Source organism: Poromitra crassiceps (genome assembly GCF_964638095.1).
Source record: "Poromitra crassiceps genome assembly, chromosome: 12".
NCBI classification, from domain to species: domain Eukaryota; kingdom Metazoa; phylum Chordata; class Actinopteri; order Beryciformes; family Melamphaidae; genus Poromitra; species Poromitra crassiceps.
In genome coordinates this window covers 46,293,904-46,313,903 of record NC_139632.1, presented here as the reverse complement: position 1 = coordinate 46,313,903, position 20,000 = coordinate 46,293,904, and the positions used below count along the sequence as shown (strand labels likewise).

Genomic DNA, 20,000 nt, shown 5'->3' with positions numbered 1-20,000 from the left:
GTCTACTAACAGTCTTTACATGACTAAGGGATAGTCTACTAGCAGTCTTTACATGACTAAGGGATAGTCTACTAGCAGTCTTTACATGACTAAGGGATAGTCTACTAGCAGTCTTTACATGACTAAGGGATAGTCTACTAGCAGTCTTTACATGACTAAGGGATAGTCTACTAGCAGTCTTTACATGACTAAGGGATAGTCTACTAGCAGTCTTTACATGACTAAGGGATAGTCTACTAGCAGTCTTTACATGACTAAGGGATAGTCTACTAACAGTCTTTACATGACTAAGGGATAGTCTACTAGCAGTCTTTACATGACTAAGGGATAGTCTACTAACAGTCTTTACATGACTAAGGGATAGTCTACTAGCAGTCAGTCTTTGCATGTTTTCTGACTGAGGCCTAAACTGAGTCATCCAGGGTAAGAAACTGACATTTTCATCCACAGTGATTTTTAAAAACAGCCACTTTCACAGTGTTAACCTGCCAATTTCATATGATAAATAATCATATTTTTCAAGTTTTCATGAAATATTTCATGGGGGAGGGGGTTATCAGGTAATACCGTACGTCAGGATGTTTATCAGTAATACTTTAGAATATGGGTAGATATTAGGGATTAATTAATGCTGAATAATAATAATTAACTAGCCCTTTATTAACAGTTAAGGTGTATGTGCATGTGTAGTAATCATTTACTACAGTGGCCTACTGGTGTTCATGTTAACTAAGTATTAATTTGTACATTATTTAATACTTAGGGTTAGAGGGTTAGTTAATAGTTAGGGGTAACTAACCCTCAGTAGGCATTAGGCAATATTATGTCATTACAGGTCTGACAAAAAAACAACAACCAATCAGCCGGTTAGCTAGAACATAGCCAATCACAACACATAAACAAAGGTCATTCGGGGTGGGTTCTACTCTCTGCTGTTGCTATGGTTAACAATCCATTTATGTTGTTGTTTAAAACTGCCTACTGCAACTTTAAACTAATAGGTGTTAGTTACTGCTTATTAAGCAATAACATAATGTACCCTTATAAAGTGTTACCAGTTTATCTTACCAGAAAGTTGAGGGCAGACGCTAGCTGTTTGGCTACGTCAAGTTTCCAGCTCACTGACACGGATCTCCCTCTCTTCAAGTAAAGGTCGAGCGCCCCGTACTTGACAAACTCCTGCACCATGATGTCTGTAGGACACAGAGAGGCTTGTTTCTACAGCTGCTCTTCAACACGACACGCTGAGTCAGCAAAGCTCATCAACAGAACATGAAACGTGCGCCAGGACTGGCTCAGGTCACAAAAGGTTGTTCATGCTGGAGCTAATGCTGTAATAGTTGTTTTACTGAATTTGAAGATGGAAAAATGCAATTGTGTATCCATTCTTTTGCACAACTACATGTGTTTGTTTGTTTGCTAGATTATTTTACAGGAGCTGAACACATGAATGAGTATTATTGTAACTGTCTCATAACCAGAGATAATCCAATTTTCATCTCGTACATTTGCAACATTTTAACAATTAAGCCTCTATCAGACAAGCCGCAGCTACAGATATCGCTGATACCTAATAATGGGATATTCAAGAAAATCAGAATTTTCCTTGAAGACTTACTGTGCACTCCATGCACACTAACACCATAGACATGGAGGAGGTGTTTGTGTGAAATCTGACTCATCAAACTGGCAGCTTCAAAGAATGACTGAAGAGTGAGAAAAGAAAAGTTGACTTTACTGTATGTTCATTTGTATACTATTTCTATGCTTGTAAAGAAAAACATTAAATTAATTAAATAAAAAAAATCATACGTTTGTCACTGTATTTCCATCCACAGAAACCCACCTCCCAACAGTTCTTGTGATTGACATCAAGCTCTTTCAGCAGGACCTCTGTTATGTAACTCTCCCCTTCACGCACGTCTATCTTGCTTCCTTTGAAGATGCGAGTGAAGGATCCCTGTCCAAGGCTTTCACCCTTGAAGGAAAAAATCCATACAAAACCACCAATAAACTTAACAGTAGTAAGTAGTAGTAGGGTGGTACGTAGAAACAAGAGGACAAAAAAGAGGAGTTGTAGATAGTTGTAGAGAAGAGTAGCAGTACAGGCCGAGTATAACCGGAGTATTAACAATAGTGGTGGTTAGTAGTAGTAAATGTGGTAGTAAAAATTTGAAGAGGAGTGACAATAATAAGTAGAGGAGGTAGTCATACTAAGAGTAGCTTTTTCCATTCTCACCACTGTCAGGTCGTCATATTTGATCATGTGGAATTGGATATGACTGAATTTGTTCCTTTCAGGTGTTGGGGATCCTTCAGTGTCGACAGAACTGCTATTGCGTATAATGATCAGATTTGTGAGCTCTGCAAGAACAGGAGAGAATATGAGGGGAATAAAAAGACATAAAAAGACAAATATCTCAACTCATTGTTCAAGTAAGAAAAGTCTTGAGTAGTGTTGAGTTGATATCATAATTATGGGCATGTGATAATATTGCATGCACGCTGAATATGGGTAGGTTTGGACTTGGTGATTATTTCTGTCAGTAAGGATGTGCTATAAGTCAACCTGCCTATTTAAAATATAACAAATGCCCCGAGTGTGCTGTACTGTGACTATCAGTTATGACAAGAAATAACATACTACAGTATTACCATATTTACTATAGGGGTGGCTTTGTTGACTATACTATCAACAAAGCATGGCTACAGTATAGGTTTGCGGCAATGATCAGCATTGTTTGAGCATTTCTTTAGCCATTCAGATCCACTATTATTCACTAATATTGCATGTTTGTGCTATCATTGCTTGTTCATGAGTCTGACTCAGATCCGCTTCAAAATTTAATGGGTTCTTGCTTGGCCTTCCTTGGCCTCTGCCACGAAGTTCCACGAAAATTGGGCGAGAAGTTTGACCATAATCCTGCTGACAAACAGACAAACAAACGGCACCAGAAACATAACCTCCTTGGCAGAGTTAATAAGGGTGCAATCATGTATATATATATATATATCTTCTGAGGAAGAAGTTTTATTTTTGCTCAGATGATGTAAAGGTAAACCTGTTTAGAGCCTACTGCTGTACTCCTCTTTATACTGCCCCCCTGTGGGTCAAGTTTAAGCAGGCTAGCATCCAAAAGCTCCAGGTTGCTTATGACTGCCTGAGGGCCCTTATTAGGAAGCCAAGGTGTTGCAGCGCCAGTGAAATGTTTTGTGGAGCAGGAGTTAACACCTTTCATGCCCTGTTGAGAAACCTGATGTATAAGTTTACCTGTCGTCTGAATGTGTCTCAGAATATGCTCATTATGTTGCTGTCTCAGCCTAATCTCAGTGACACTAGATACCTGTCTTCCATCTGGAAACACTGGTACAGTGTCTTATTGTAGTTTTGTTGAGTTGCTAGTGTTCTTCTTGTGTTGTTTACCTGTTTTATATGTATTGTGTGTTTTTTATTGGACCTAGTGTCTGACAATAAAGTGATGATGATGATGATGATGATGATGATATATATATATATAGTATACTTGCACTAAGTCAAATTCCTTGTTTGTAATCCATTGACTTACTGTGGCTATTAAAGTGAAGCTTAAATCTTGAATCTTTTGTAAGATAGGTTACAAAGTTAGCTCAGGGTGCTATACCTTTGGGTCGAGGTGGACAGCAACGGCCCAACTTGACAGGTATCTCAGCAAGGAACAGTTTGTTGTGTTGGTAGAAATTGGTGAGCTCTCTCAGGCTGAGAAAGGATTTGTGGACACCAGGGAGACTGTAGTGATCATTCTTAATAATGAGACAGTCCTTATAATCAAGTCCGAGTGTGGTCTGCAGAAATGAAATTGTTACATAGGATTTGGGATACAACATGGGAAGTATTGAAGTGGCTGTTGTACATTATTTTTCAGAGAGAAGAGTACATCATCTGCAAATACTCTATCAGTGGAATGGCCCAACTGCATAAAAATATCTGCCACCTGGTTTGACATCACACAGTCTTCTAGTTAGAAATGTCTGAGTCGATGGGTAATTAAAGGTCACAATTTTAGTTTCCACAATCAATAGCTGTGGAATATTGGCCTATAAGCAATATTTAAACATTTAATTTCATTTAAAATGTTCACTGATTAAATGTTTCAGATATTGATTAGATGCAATCTTCCTCAAATCAAATTAATAATTATTAATAATAATAATAATAATAATTGTGATAAATATTTAGCAAAATAATTGGGATTAACCATAATTCTACCACTGACATGCTCTTGAGCAAGGCACTTGACACCCCCCCCCAGTTGACCCAGTGGAGCAGCTTAGTGGCCAACAACAGAAGCCTGTGGTGACAGCTTCCAGGGGCAAATGTGTCTAGCTGCATCAGTGTGAACTTGGGCAGTGATGAAAAAGAGGATCCTACCCTTCCCTTGATAATGGTTAAATATTCCAACAATACGGGATATGATATAAGATGAAAGCTGTAAAGATATAGGCTGCCATGCAGATGTTTAGCTTCACTTCACTTTTAAGGGAGTTCATCAATGTCAAGAATCTTGAAAGTTTCCAATGCCATTCTTTTCAAGATAGATTCCCATTATATCAATTGACTGTTTTAATTGTTATTGAATGCAGAATTTTCAATGTTAGTGACTAAGAATGTCAAATCGGGGCAGGAAATATCTTTTACCATCAGGTCCATAATACACAAAAAAATGACACATGTATATGTGCATTATAAGTACATTAAAATGTGGTCCAGCCACCAGACATTCTTTACCTGAACACAAACGGTGAGGAAGAAGTTGTTGTAGTTCTTCGGACTCTGCCGGAGCAGGAATGTACCACCTTTAAATCCGGACTTTCTCAGCTTGTTGACTGCAAACTCTGATCTGATCAAACAATAAAAAAAAAAAGTAAGACCTAAAACAGATACGTACATTTGAATGATTGCAATTGGTTTCAATATATTTGGAAATGGCTGCACATGATTGGGCCATGACAGTGGTTTTGGATGCTCTCTAGAAGACTCGGTGGGGCAATGTCCTGACAGAAGTAGTGGCTGGAGTCTGTGGTCAGTCTGAAGTAACCATCAACAAGTGACACAAATGACAGTGCATCTTTCAGACTCTGGAACCTGGCTTCCTGTTGTGCAGATAAAGGACAAATAAATATGTTTCCTTCTTCTGCACCAAAGCAAAATTATCAAATATTCAAAGCTGCACCTAATACATAATTTGGATTGGGAATGCTTTGAATGGTAAATATGGCCTTCACCAAGCATCTGTCATCATTGCGGGTCACTGTCACCATCCTGCTGTCCTGGGGAACCTGCTCATGGCACGCCCTCTTTATACTGATGTCAATGATTTCTTGGAAATCACAGAAGGTCTGCCACTCCTAAAATATAATATTTGTGAAGAGGTTGATTATTCCCGTTATGGCTGAAGATCTTTGACTGCAACATGCATCTCCAACAAAAACTAAAGGACAAAATCAATTTGAATTAAAATGAAGACTTGAAGGTAAGACGTTTCGCCAGTCTCAAATTAGTGGCAAAACGCCTTACTATCTGGATGACTGAAATCAATTTACATACTGAGAACATGCACTTTGAACTATTTGTTCTTACCAGGGCACTATCAGGATGACCATTCCCACTGGTTTGAATTCCAGCTTCCCCAGAGATCCGGATGACGGTGAAAGCCGGCTCCTTGGTTGATTGGGAGGCTGAATGTTTCACTTGAAAGGTCTCGCTTCCAAGAGAAGGCTCGATGCCGGCCAGTTCAATCAGGTACTTGAGTTTCAGGCTGCACTCGTCCACCGAGCAGCAGCCAAGCTTCTTTAGGAAACACTTTAGGGTGTTTCGGATTCGATAACGATCCAGGCGGTTTCGCTTTTGGATATCATGGCGATGTACCTTAGGAAGGCATGATTTGTAGCTGGGAAGAAGGGCATATGATTTGGTGTAATGACTACAAACTGGAATTACCGAAGACTTGTGTTACAAAATTAGATGTTCAACCAATTGAATCAAATTGAATCAAATTGTGCTACGTCTGAAAGGAAAAGCCAATTTCAAGAAGTTTGTCAAAATGATCTTGAAAATGATTTTTTTCCCTTCCAGCAAAAATCTGATTATGTTATCCAAATGTAAATACCTGACTGTCTTGCAGACCTCTCTTACACTCAGGTGGCGTTCTTTAGCCATTCTCCATAAGTCCAGCACTGCAAGGCCAAGGCATTCCTCTTGGGCACTCAACGGGGGAGACACGCCTGCCTCACTAGCCACAAAGTCATTGCGTGACTATGTGCCAAAAGAAATCAAAGTCAAATAACATGGTCGTTAATATGGACAACACATGCAACTGCATTGTCATATTGCATGACATTTTGAAAGGTGCTATGTGTAGCATTTTAACATCGATAAATCACATAGATTTATAGCTACATTAGTGTAATTACTGTAAACAAAGGAGTCCATGGTCACGAGCGACCATTGGTAGCCTCTTTCTAATCTTTCTTGCTAATGGTTATTACTGCTACAGTGTTTCTTAAAATGAAGACTACTTTTCCCATAAACATTGTTGATCCCATGTGATTTTGTGGATGGCTTTTATCCAAAGATCCTCTCTCAATGCTAGGAGACATTCTCCTCATTGAGTCATGCAGGACCACAATCACTTCAGGGTTATTTCAAACATATTTAACAATACACAGAATTTGATGTAACCATGTGTTGTGTTATTAAACAAGCATCGATCTGTGAAGTGCGTGACGAAATAGACTCTGGGTTCCCAGATGGAACTAGCATTAGGATTGTGTTTGTGTAGCAGAATGACTCTTTGTATAGCAAATTTGTATTTGTTAATATTTTGCACTTTACCTGAGCAAAGAGATAATCAATGACACAGTAGTCAAACACTGGATTGATTCTGTCTCTCGTCAGACTGTAACGGTAAGATGTTCTTGGCCCTTGTCCAAACCAGTTTCCAAAGAAAAACCTTCACACAGATAAGAAATCCATTAATCATCATGATATGATATGATATTTTTACAAACCACTGACATCAGTGTTGTAAAAAAGCGAATTGACTTGTCATTCAATGACTTGAATGACTTTATGACATGAATTTCCCCTTGCGGGATAATAAAGTTAACCTTGACTTCTTGAATCATAAAGGGCATTGATCGTACTTCTGTGGTAGCCTACTGAACACAATGCCATATAATATAATGCCATAATGTCAATATACTAGGGGTGTCACGATACACTCAGTTCACGATACGATACGTATCACGATACTGGGTTCACGATAACGATACGATACGATACGATTTTAACAATATTTTTTTAAACTTGAATAATGACAATATATGACTGGAAAAGTAGTATTTTATTTGAAATGCACAAATACAAAACATGCTGTTGTGGGAAATTGTTATTACAATAACAACTAGAAAAAACATGAGATTGGAGATAAGGCTTATCTTGAAATAGAATGAGTTACACCGTCACTTAGATTTACTTTGAACTAAAAGGTTTCTCAGCAGTATAAATTCTCATTATGCATCTTCAGTTTTTCTTCAAACTCAAACAACAAGACTTTTCTTAGTCTATTTTTTATGCTTCAGTTTTTCCTGTCAAGTAAACAGTTTTGCCAGAAACTCAATTGAATGGTTTCTCTCCTGTATAACTTCTCATGTGTCTCTTCAGAGACTTGTTCAACTGAACTACTTTCCACACATTGAACTTCAACAAACAAAGACGTTTCTTAGTCTATTTTTGGGGGGGGAAAAAAAAAAAAAAAAAAAAAAAAAAAAAAAAATTTGCGATATGAGATTTCATCTCAACGATACATATCGTGACGTTTTACTATCGCGAAATTTCGTGGGACGATATATTGTGACACCCCTACAATATACTAGACTGGGTTTGACTTTTGTCTGCTGAATCATCTCTTTGCGTTCTGTCACATGCAATATCTCGCTGATCACATTTTGATAAAACTTGGGAAAATGATGCATCTCACCACTGCCTTCCAGCAATTTCAAAATGACACAGATTGGCTCAGTCGTATGCTACGACATGTTTCTTCATCTGCATATTGTCAGAATATCTCAGATATCACTGATGGAGAAAATGATGGAGAAAATGAAATATGTGATTCCTCAATGATTTGTCACCCACCTGACTCTGAAGTGGACTTGAATGCTTTCATCGGTGTTGAAGACGTGCGTCGGGGCATACCAGAACGACAGGTCGGCAGATGCCAAAGCAAAAAGACTTTGGTACACTGGTAGGATTCCTGAGAAAAGATCAACATCAACAACAACATGACTCACCTGGTAGTCCAAGCTTCTTTGGAATAATAATCATCATCATCATCATCATCATCATATTTGAAAATGTAATATTAGAAAAGTTATTCCCCATTATAAAATAAAGATTAAAGTAGATTAAAAAAAATCAAATTAATCAAATTTCAAACAATATATTTTTCTTTGTGAAATTCTCTGATTCCAGTAGGGTTAGATATGATCTTGGTCTTTTATTATCAGCCAGTCAGTGTCTCAACCTCTGATATGATGGAGCCTCTTCCTGACCACATCTACAGAAAAACAGACTGGAAACCCTGACGTGAATTTACTTTTGAGTTTACTACTCATGAGTTTACTCTCTTTAAATTCATCCTTCTATTTAAAGGCAGTATTGTATATCAGAGTAGACTAGCACGTTTCCTCCAATACATGTGCAGTCACCAGCCGCTTCTATTCACCTGACAGCGAGAGTTTTCACTGGCAGCCAGGATGAAGCACGTGGGAGGATCACACTATTCCTCCCAGTTACCCTCCCCCCGGCCCGAACAGGCGCCCCGACCAACAAGAGCAGGCACTAGTGCAGCCAGGGCCGGCCCTATCCATCTGGGGGCCCGAAGCAGGATATAGATCAGGGGCCCCCTCCCAGGGGTGGGGGTTTGGGGGCATCCGCACTGGAAGTACTTTTAAGTAGGGGGTGCTGTAAGGAGGGGACTCAAGAAAACTTGACGTTTTTTGGACTTTTAGCCATATTTAGAAGACTATTTAAAACAAACAAACATGACAATGACGCTCGTTTGTAGCCCTATCAGTGTCAAGCAAGTGTGTAGAACCCAGCAGCCATAGGGGTTGCCAGGTCAGTTAAACCAGGGGTTCCCAACCTTTTTTGTGCCAAGGACCGGTAGATACATGCAGGACCGGTTGTCAATTTTAATGGTTTTAGTTACATATATATTTACTCACCAGGTGGCGACAAAAGGTAAATAACAGCCTTTTGTATTGTACTGTATGTAGCCTACAGTATTTATGTTTTTGTTTAAACTACAAACATAAATAAACGTCAACCTATGTTTTAACTACCACACACAGCCTATAATATTATAGCCTATGTTTATTAAAAAAAAAAAAAAAAAAAATTTAGGGGGCCCCTGGCAACTCCCGGGGCTCTAGGCAGCCGCTTAGTTCGCATATAGGGCGGACCGGCCCTGAGTGCAGCGACCAGGAATCAATACCCCACCTGCATCCCACCCACAGACACCCACAATTGTGTCTGTAGAAACGTCTGACCCAGGTCTCTGTGGTGGTAGGCGAGTGCTTTTACCTCTGCACTACCCAGACTCCCCATACCAGAGTTTCTCTACCATTGAACAGGTGTGGTGGGTCACTCTGCCTTAAACACCTGCTGACACTAAAATAATTTCATCGGTCTGCTTTCAGTGGAGAGTTTTACAGAGTGTCCCGTGATGGTCAAAGGCTTTTTTCACCCTGACAAGAAGAAAACTCTGGGGAAAACACTGAATACTTTTTGGGGGACATAAATATATTGAATATCAGCAGCTTCTACAAAACAAACCGGTATATCATTACCACATTTTCGGGCTGCCTGGATGCAGACATTCTCAGCAGACAGGCCAGAGGATATGTCTATAATCGTGTCATCCTTGGTGGCAGGGAAGTAGTAGAGGTGGACTTGTAAACAGGGACCAGAACTGGAGCTGGACCTCAGGCTGCCCCCCCGGTCCCTGTTCAACAGAGGGGCTGACTCTTCCTCATTTAAATCCATGGGATCGCTTCTGAGGACAAAAACAATAGACTTATAATTACTGCAAAAGTCTATCTTAAATTAATCTTGTATAGAGACTTCATATCATATCTTTCATCAAACAACTTAATTTTGTTTTTTAATCAAAGCATATGACACTGCATAGGGAAGTTATCTCACTCCATTGCCATATTTTTTCCATTAATTTAATAAGCTAAAATAAGATCCCTGTATGTTACATTATACCACTACACTGTTGTGTTGCATTATGTCACCGTCCCATGACGTTTTGAAATGTCAGACATAAACCAATGGGAGTTTCCCATCAGCTAGGTTTCTAAAAATTTGAGACTAGGCTGTTCAAACTCTACTCTGACTGAATCAGGAAGAGAGGATCATTATATAATATATAATCTTACCATAATAGGTTTTCAGATAGCTTACAAGTAGCCTACATTTCCACTTACTCAAATAACAACAAAAAACATGAAATAATTGAGTTGACTTTGATAGGACAATCAAATTTGATGCATGCAGCTTGTTAAAATTCTTTGAAAACATCCAGTCTCATTACGTCATTATCTGACATGTCATGTCATTATCAATCTGACATATCAAATGTAAACACATATTCTACTCTAGACAGAATAAATGTTTAAGCCATAAACCATGCCTATATATATTGTGATTCTTTTTGACAGAATTTGGTAAATAAAGTATAAACACATGCTGAATAATGGGAGTACATAGCTATATGATATATCTAATCTAATATGAAAATGTCTTGACTCTTTAAGATGTAACATGGAACATGTAAATTCAGATTCAGATGTCAAAAGAAATGGAAGTAAACATCAGAAATATATATTGCTCTGAATGTATTACCTTTACTTTTGTGTGGCGGAAGTCATCACCTTGATCATTTATTGCTATAAACCAGGTCTTTCTTATGCAACTTCTGCCTTCATGCCATGCGTGTAACCACACATGCTTTGGGGGGTTGTGTCTCCCAATACTGAGAAAATATCAATCTGCCCCCCCCCCCCCCCAATATACAGTAGAAAATATTTTAAATATGTCCTCCTTTTATGATCACTGTCAGCGGGTCTCTCATTATTTATTTTCAATTTATTTCTATTTGTTAAAGAAAACAAAAGTATGTGACCCCCCTCCCAGTTGTACACTTGGTTGTGCCCATGGTTCGTGCTTTGTAACAGGAAGTGAACAAGCTGATTTCCTGTTTTAGAGCAGAGAGCGACAGTATCACCGCTTCCTGCTCCTCGTCATGAAACTGACTCAACTCTCCTATATCAACACTGAGATAAAATAATTGCTATATACAACAGGACCAAAGATGATACAGATCCATTAATAAGAAAGAATATATCACCTGAAATTGACAATAAGGCCTCTTGACCGGGGGTTGGGGAAAGGGGACAAAACAACAACAAACAACAACAAGAACAAAACATGGAGACAAAACAAGTCTAGCAGGTCACAGAAGGCAACAGAAAACACATTAAAGACAGTAATGCTCAGTAATAGCCTGAAGAAGAGACGGACATGCTCGAGCTGGGTGAACACACATACTAGGATTTGGAGACAGAAATCAGCATAACAAATAACAAGGACACCAATAAAATCATTTAAAAAGTGACTAAAATCTCTCTTCAAAAAGTAATGCTATACAAATCCATAAACATGTGACCTTAAGTGTAATGCTGATCTCATCAAAAATGTGTATCAAACCTCTGTTATATTGATGCTTTTATAAAAGTAGGTTTAACATTATATCTGAAGCGATTTCAAAGCAGATGAAATTCTGTACAGAGATCAATTCACTGACATTGTGGGGAAACAGACAGCTGAGACTGTGGTTTCCCTGTTCAGCAGTGGGGTTTTACGCAGTTTCCTGTTTTAGCTGTGAGATGTGAAATGATCTGCTCTTTAAATCACTCACTGCCATATGGCAACAGTTTAGCTTGCTTTTGGCTTTTACTGTATACTGTTTGTTTGTATGTTTGTGTGTTTGTGTGTTTGTTTGTTTTGTTGTTTGTTTGTTATCTCCGCCAGTCGAGAATTGCCGGGAGGAGATCATGTTTTCGGCCGTGTGTGTGCGTGTGTGTGTTCTCCTCTCCTAACGCGATATCTCAGGAATGCCTTGACGGAATTTAATCAAATTTGCCTCAAACGTTGACTTGGACTCAAGGATGAGCTGATTAGATTTTGGTGGTCAAAGGTCAAAGTTCAAGGTCACTGTGACCTCACGAACGCCATTCCCAAGTTCGTTAACGCCATTTCTCAAGAACGGCTTGATGGAATTTCTTCCAATTTGGCTCAAACATCGACTTGGACGCAAGGATGAACTGATTAGATTTTGGGGATCAAAGGTCAACGGGCAAGGTCACTGTGATCTCTCGAACGCCATCTTCAAGCTTGTTAACGCTATATGAATGTCTTGATGGAATTTCTTTGAATTTGCCTCAAACGTCCACTTGGGCTCAAGGATGAACTGATTACATTTTGGTGGTCAAAAGTCAAAGTTCAAGGTGACCTCACTAACCCCATTTCCAAACTCTTTAACACAATATATCACGAACGCCTTGATGGAATTTCTTCCAATTTGCCTCAAATGTCCACTTGTAAAGGTAAAGTCCCACTGATTGTCACACAATGTGTGAAATTTGTTCTCCGCATTTGACCCATCCCCTGGGGGAGCGGTGAGCGGCAGCGTGCGCCACGCTCGGGAATCACATGGTGATTTAACCCCCCAATTCCAACCCTTTGATGCTGAGTCCCATGCTGGGTCCCATTTTTATAGTCTTTGGTATGACTCGGCCGGGGATCGAACTCACGACCTCCCAGTCTCAGGGCGGACACTCAGACCACAAGGCCACTGAGCTGGTACTTGGGCTCAAGGATGAACTGATTAGGTTTTTGATGGTCAAAGTTCAAGGTTACGGTAACATCATGACCGCTTGCTCGTTAACGTCAGATCTCAGGAATGCCTTAATTTCATCTAATTTGCCTCAAACGTCCACTTGGTCTCAAGGATGAACTGATTACATTTTGGTGCTCAAAAGTCAAGGTCACTGTGATCTCACGAATGCCATTTTCAAGCTCGGTAACGCCATATCTCGCCATATCTAGTAACACCTTGACCAAATTTCTTCACATTTGGCTCAAACGTCAAAGTCTGGACAGACATGCATGTCGACTGCTCACAGATGTGTGTTTGTGTTCATGTCAATAATTGGCTAAAAGGGGGTGGTGGGGGGCAAATTCCGAAATGCAGGGTGGCAGAGGCAGAGTAGGGCAGGCCCCTACCATCCTGCATTTCGGAAATTTGCATATGTGGTCGCAGCTATTGCGAATTTGCGCTTGATTTTATGTGAAACTGTTTATGCTGCCATCTTAACCAGACTCCCACTTTCCTTGTACAAACACTTATTCCGTTTGTCTTGAGGTCACCTGTAGAGAGCTACAGTAACTATGCTATAGACAGATCTGCCAGCAAAACCAGACCAAAGAGCTAACTACGCTAACTAGACAGATCTACCAGCAAAACCAGACCAAATTGTTGATCAAAGTTTTGTCTTGAGGGTCATGTCTAGAGAGCTAACTACGCTAACAGATCTGCCAGCAAAACCAGACCAGATTGTTGATGCTCCACCTTTCTCTGTAAGGAAGCCATTTGGCTGCACTTCCCACCATCCACCTCCCACACAGCAATAGGGAAGTTTACATGATCACAGCTCACACTCACATTCAATCACCACTCATCAAGATGCAGGCTACCAGACAGAGGCATTTTGCGTCCCTGATGATGGTCCTGTCTGGCCCGGGCGGGATCGCTCTAAGACAAGCCACACCCTGATGATGGTCCTGTCTGGCCCGGGCGGGATCGCTCTAAGACAAGCCACACCCTGATGATGGTCCTGTCTGGCCCGGGCGGGATCGATCTAAGACAAGCCACACCCTGATGATGGTCCTGTCTGGCCCGGGCGGGATCGATCTAAGACAAGCCACACCCTGATGATGGTCCTGTCTGGCCCGGGCGGGATCGATCTAAGACAAGCCACACCCTGATGATGGTCCTGTCTGGCCCGGGCGGGATCGCTCTAAGACAAGCCACACCCTGATGATGGTCCTGTCTGGCCCGGGCGGGATCGTTCTAAGACAAGCCACACCCTGATGATGGTCCTGTCTGGCCCGGGCGGGATCGCTCTAAGACAAGCCACACCATTTTACTTCGAAAGCAAGAAAAATCTAATAGGATGACCTAAATTGGCATTTTATTTTGAAACACGTGTCGCGAGTGTGCTTCTTCCTGAATAAATTCACGGTATGTTTTCTATAATTTAATCAAGTGATCAAATTAGAGGTTATTAGATGACATGACAAAGAAAAAAATTGGCCCCCCGGTGACAATCTGGGTTTCTCATGTGGCCCCCCAGGAAAAAATAATTGCCCACCCCTGCCCTAAGCACTTGATGTCTGTCTACGCCGGACTCTCAAGTCACATTAGTGACTATTAAGGAGCAAGAGGTTGCTGGGTTTGAATCTCGGACTGGCTGGGAAAGACCCATTCATAAATTGAAACGTTGTAATGTTACACTGCAGTAGTATAGTTGTGAAACTGATGGAAACGTGTGGAAGCCCTTTAGCACTCAACATAGTGTTAAATGCTAAAATACTACCAAGACACACATGGACACACACACACACACACACACACACACACACACACACACACACACGATTTGGGCCTGTGTGTTCTTCGAGTGTGCCAAGAGGTGAAGGGTCACATGGGAGATGAGGGTTAGCGGTCAAGGCCAAGAAGCTCCTGCTTTTAGTGTGTGAAGTGACGCAAACTTTCCATTATCACCCAAGGGGGTGTGGCATTTCAAGACACAACACACACACACACACACACACACATACACAGCTGTGAGGTTATTAGGTCACAAGGTAATCACATCTGTTTGGAAGCTACCCTGTAATTTGTTGCTTGAGCATTTTCAACAAACTCCTTTGATGTGTGTGTCTAAGAGCAAGGTTGATGACACTAGAGACCATCTTGCAATGGGGTCACATGTGACGCCCACGACTTAAAATGAATGTCGGCCAGGGGCCTAAAGTGGATGATAAATGAGGGGGGCTGATGGCCCCATTCTTCGCATCACACCAAAACTAGGCCTTCATTGTGATGTCAACTACACACCTGTAGCCTAATGTTTCGTGACTGCATCTTGCACGGTTTTGGCGCTATCGTGTTAGCAAAATCTGTCCACACAGACAGACCGCTGGAAAAGTGCTCAAAACACACACACACACACACACACACACACACACACACACACACACACACACACACATGACTCACAAGGTGAAAACAATACAAGCGATCGCTGTCACTGCTTTGCAAAAATGGGCAAGTTTGTCGTGTCAAATGTGAACACCCTAAAACACCAAAAACAACAACTTCCAGTGTGATTTCCACTTGTGCTGACTTTCCCTGTAACATCCTGCAGTTCAGAAAGCTAATGTTCAGGCCTGCAGCGAACAGTCACGCGACAGCTTTTGCCCCGGGAAGTGAGTTTCCCATTTATTTTCTCCATAGACATTTCTAAAAATATAACGGATTTTGGCCTGAACCAATCCAACCCGTGACCTACTGAATTGTGAGTGACCGTAAAACATTTCACTTGGAGCAAAAACAAAAAATAAAAACGGGGGGGAAATTATTCGGAAAATATATTTTTTTTCACGCTTGTTATTAGTTTTTGTTTTTCCTCCAACTGAAATGGTTCATGGTCACTCACGATTCAGTAGGTCACTCGTTGGATTGGTTCGAGCCTTAAAACTGGTTATATAAGGATTTTTCAAAACGTTTATGGAGAAAATGAATTATGGGGAACTCACTTCTCGACATGGAAACGTCATGGGAAGTCACGTGACTGTTGAGCTCTATGGAGCAAGCAAGGGTGAACCAATTAAGTTGCTTTGCTGAACTGTCACAAGAATGTATCACGTAACAGGAACCTGGATGTAATCACACATGAATTCAAGTGCAAACAGTAACACTTTCCTCGTAAAGAAATAGTCAATGGTGAGTGAAAAACAAATGTTTTTTTATTTTAATTTTATTTTTTAATATAGTAGCTGTCTGGGCCTATGTGTTGATGGTTAATTAATTGACTGTATTTTACAGTGTGTGCTTGTATGCTTTTCTTTGCGTGTTTAACAATATATATATCCTATATATAATAGGCTATATAATATAACTTTTTTGGCTTCTTTTTTTGTGTAATAGCAGCAATGTCTCACAGCCATGTTGGTGTTGTATTGTGTAGAACTTGTGGCCAGTGATTTATGTTCTAAATATTTTCCGTGGCATTATTATTTTTCCGTGTTTCATGGCGTATAGTGTATTGTTAGTTAGTTAGTTAGTTAGTTAGTTGTTAGCGGCGTGCTGGCCACTACTTATATTTGCCAATATTCTTCTTCTTCTTCTTCTTCGGGGAAGTTGGACTTCCCATGCATGAAAATAAACCAAACTTTGCACAAAGCTCCAGTCCCATGCAAACGTCAACGCGAATTTCAGGCCAATAGTCCTGATGGTGGCGCTACAGCAACCGTCTAAAGTTTCAAACTTTGAAATCTCAGAACAAATCAGGTGTACATGCTACGGCTTTGCAACTTTCACCAAAATGTGGGCCCAAGTGAGGAGAAACATTTGTAAACTCCAACCTATATCAAATTAGGAAGCCCAAAATTGCAAAACTGTAAAACTCTACTCCTCCCACTTTTTTTCTTCAAACGAGACTAAACTTCTGCATCTGCATCGTTAGACTATCCTACACAAAAGCATCAAACAGATTTTTGATTGATCACTCCACTGTATTGTATTTTAATGATGCTGCAGTCAGATGGGTTAGGAAGCAGGTGGTAGGCTAGATGTTGATGGGACAATGCCCATTCTGTATAGACAAGGGGCACTCCATATAGGCAGTGTACTCAGACCACTCTTTTTTCCTTTGTGAAGTCTGTCACTTCATGTGAACTCTTTTTATATGCAGGTGCAGGCTGGGAATTTGATCATTTTAGGGGCAAGGCCATCTGCCGTAATTTTTTCCAAGGCCACCTACCAGGGCACAAAGGCCACATACATTGCTCTATTGACATCGTGAAGGGCAATTTTCCTGAAAATGAGCCAATGACACATCCTTTGCATAGGGCAGGCTACATTAAACTGAGACCACTGACGCTTTTAATTAAAGCAACTGACAGTAGCAGGCTGGTATCAGGGCACTGCCAAGGTGGCCTTAGGGATCTCAGGGTGTCACGGCCAGAGGGAGGGGCAATGGAGGCCATGGCCTCATGCCCTATATGTAATTTCCACCCAGTGCAGGTGACTCTGCAGTATACAGGTGACTGCAGTATACAGGTGACTCTGCAGTATACAGGTGACTCTGCAGTATAGGTTTCCCATAAAGATGAAAAATATATATATAATTGAAAGTACGCTGAGTGCAGAACTTCTTAGTGTCAGCAAGTGGATGACTGATAACAAGCTGTCACTCCATTTAGGAAGAATGGAATCCATAGTGTTTGAGTCAAAGATCAAATTTCAGCTTCCAGGTATGAATGTGTGTGAGAATGTGAACAGGGCACTTCTGAAAAAGAGAGCATTGCTCTCAGTGAGACTCTCCCTGTATAAATGAAGGTAAAAAAAAAAAAAAAAATTGAAATGGTCCCCTGATTTTAATGTGGTTGTTGGTGACACTGTGCTAAGTTGCAGCTAAGGAGCTTGGCTGGATAGCCATATTATGTTTGTTTGTTCAATCCTCCAATCCCCCAAACAACTCGTAACTCGTAACAAGAGTCAATACCAATCGATTATACATTGGCTGAGTGGAGAAGTAAAACACACACACACACACACACACACACACACACACACACACACATAAAACAGACTGGACAGTCGCATCATCAGCAACAATGGCCTCGTCAGGTCTCGCTCCTGCTTTTGACCCCTGTTCAATTTAGAATAAAACTACAACTGCTTCTTATCACTTTCTTATTCTCTCCTTCAGCCTTTCATTTCAGTTGATCTTGTCTTCCTGTTTCCTGTCCATTCTCTGATGATATGCTGGGGTCAGTGCAGATGCCCTTGTATCGTCCATGTAGGCTACTCCATCATGAAACAGCCCCTGTCCCCGAGCCCTTAGATTTGGCTCTGCGGGGTTCCAGGTAGCTGGCGATACCCTCTGAGTTCTGATAGATGAGCATGCCGGACATGGTGAGCACCATGCCCCCGCAGCTGAGCGCAGACAGCTCGCTGCCGAAGAGCAGCCAGGAGAGCAGCAGGTTCCCCACCATGTTCAGGTTGCCCAGGGTGTGCAGAGTGACGGCGGATGTGAGAGTCATGACCTGGCAGCTGGCCAGGTTGTACACGACGGAGACCAGGCAGCTGAGCAGGATGAAGACCCACAGATGGCAGTCGTAGTGGAGCGGAGAGTCCAGCGTAGCCCAGTTCTCCAGGGCCAGAGCCGCCACAGCCAGGATGCAGAAACTAGGAATGGACACCAAGTAGAGCAGGAACACAGAGTTGATGTTCTCCTCCTTAAGCAACATGCTCTGCTGAATGCCCTTGACACCCTTCAATATAGTCGCTGCGAATACAAAGAAGCAGCCGGTCTGATCAAACTGGACCTCGCCGATCATGCTGAAGGAGGCTCCCAGGCAGATGGGCATCATGGCTGTGTATGTGAGGATATGATGCTGCTTGCCCAGGATCAGCCTGGAGATGGCCAGAGTAAAGAGCGGGGTGGTGGTGTAGATCATTTGCGCAAACGACAGCTGGACATAGTTCAGACCCACATTGCCAAAGGCTATACTGCCGCAAAATGTCAAACTCAACAGGAACACCTTGCACTTAGTATTCGGGGTCAGCTCCTGCTCCCTGGGCCCTTTGTGGCGAATCACTCTCAGCTTGATCAGCCCATAATACACAATGATACCCGTCAGCATGTGCAGGGCCGATAACAGCAGAGGGTACTTGAAGTTGTACACGGCAAATATCCATTTGTTGAGACTGGAGATGGTTGCCCCTGTCACCAGCCAGACAACAGCTGAGAGGAGGAGAGGAGGGTGGCTGAGTCGCATTTTACGAAGTCATCGGCGTTGATGATGTCTGTGTACACAGTACTACTTATAGCCTTTGCAGGGAAGGATTTATGACATCACTGATGAAGTCACAATGTCTACAGTATGACATCATCAATGCTCAATGCCCATGTGCAGATCTGAAACTGCGCATGGGCATTTTGATGTATGTCTGGGGAGCAACATACAGAGCCACTCAAGCAATTGTGATGTCATCAGTGATGATGCTATCAGTGAAGATGTTATCAGTGACTGATTTCATCAGTGATTTCATCAGATGTTACTCGAGCAATTGTGATGTCATCGGTGATGATGTCATGGGTGTGACATCATCGGCGACCTGGCCCCCAAACTGGTTAGTGATACCCGGCGCAGCTACCCAACTGGTACAGCACAGAGATGGGGACTTGGACTGCATGGCGATTTGGTCCGCACTTAAGTCGCACACACATTGACTTGAGACGACGGACTCGAGATTTGGAACTCGTGAACAATCTTTTATTTTGTTTAATTTTATTTTTTCGAGGGGGGAAGCATTAACATTAAGGAAATGTCTACTAATAATAATGTCAAATAATCAGTACAGGCGGTGTCTCATAGATGCGTGGTCAATGGGTCAGCATGGGGGAAATCCTCCCGTTAAATCCTCCCATTCAGCATTTAGCTGCTATAGCCCAGCCCAGGCAGACAGGATCGCAGATTCACCTTCTGAGCATCTCTGCTTCAGTGCTATTGCCACTTGCATCTCCAGGGGTACACA

General features: G+C 41.5%; 3 protein-coding genes across 3 annotated transcripts in view; 1 reads left to right on the top strand and 2 right to left on the bottom strand.

Moving 5' to 3' along the window:
- Nucleotides 1-11,035, bottom strand: part of jak3 (Janus kinase 3 (a protein tyrosine kinase, leukocyte)) — a 24,020-nt gene extending 12,985 nt beyond the window's left edge. The window contains exons 1-14 of the mRNA XM_083648091.1: nt 10,952-11,035; nt 9,892-10,097; nt 8,177-8,294; nt 6,872-6,989; nt 6,147-6,292; nt 5,618-5,927; nt 5,263-5,385; nt 4,973-5,130; nt 4,766-4,877; nt 3,642-3,822; nt 2,240-2,364; nt 1,847-1,978; nt 1,619-1,706; nt 1,069-1,193 (exon numbers count right to left, since the gene is read on the bottom strand). Of these exons, the coding sequence (XP_083504217.1) occupies nt 1,069-1,193; nt 1,619-1,706; nt 1,847-1,978; nt 2,240-2,364; nt 3,642-3,822; nt 4,766-4,877; nt 4,973-5,130; nt 5,263-5,385; nt 5,618-5,927; nt 6,147-6,292; nt 6,872-6,989; nt 8,177-8,294; nt 9,892-10,087 (1,932 nt within the window). The 5' untranslated portion in view covers nt 10,088-10,097; nt 10,952-11,035. The remainder of the gene's footprint in view (nt 1-1,068; nt 1,194-1,618; nt 1,707-1,846; nt 1,979-2,239; nt 2,365-3,641; nt 3,823-4,765; nt 4,878-4,972; nt 5,131-5,262; nt 5,386-5,617; nt 5,928-6,146; nt 6,293-6,871; nt 6,990-8,176; nt 8,295-9,891; nt 10,098-10,951) is intronic.
- Nucleotides 11,036-16,144: 5,109 nt separating this feature from the next.
- The window catches only part of slc5a5 (solute carrier family 5 member 5), a 52,283-nt gene continuing 48,427 nt past the window's right edge, over nt 16,145-20,000 (top strand). The window contains exon 1 of the mRNA XM_083648092.1: nt 16,145-16,178. The gene's annotated coding sequence lies outside the window, so the exon portion shown is untranslated. The remainder of the gene's footprint in view (nt 16,179-20,000) is intronic.
- On the bottom strand, nt 18,272-19,240 carry LOC310786249 (solute carrier family 35 member E4-like; the record flags this gene model as incomplete). Its single annotated transcript, XM_083647410.1, has 1 exon — nt 18,272-19,240. One exon carries the CDS (start codon nt 19,238-19,240, stop codon nt 18,272-18,274), a length of 969 nt encoding a protein of 322 aa, XP_083503536.1.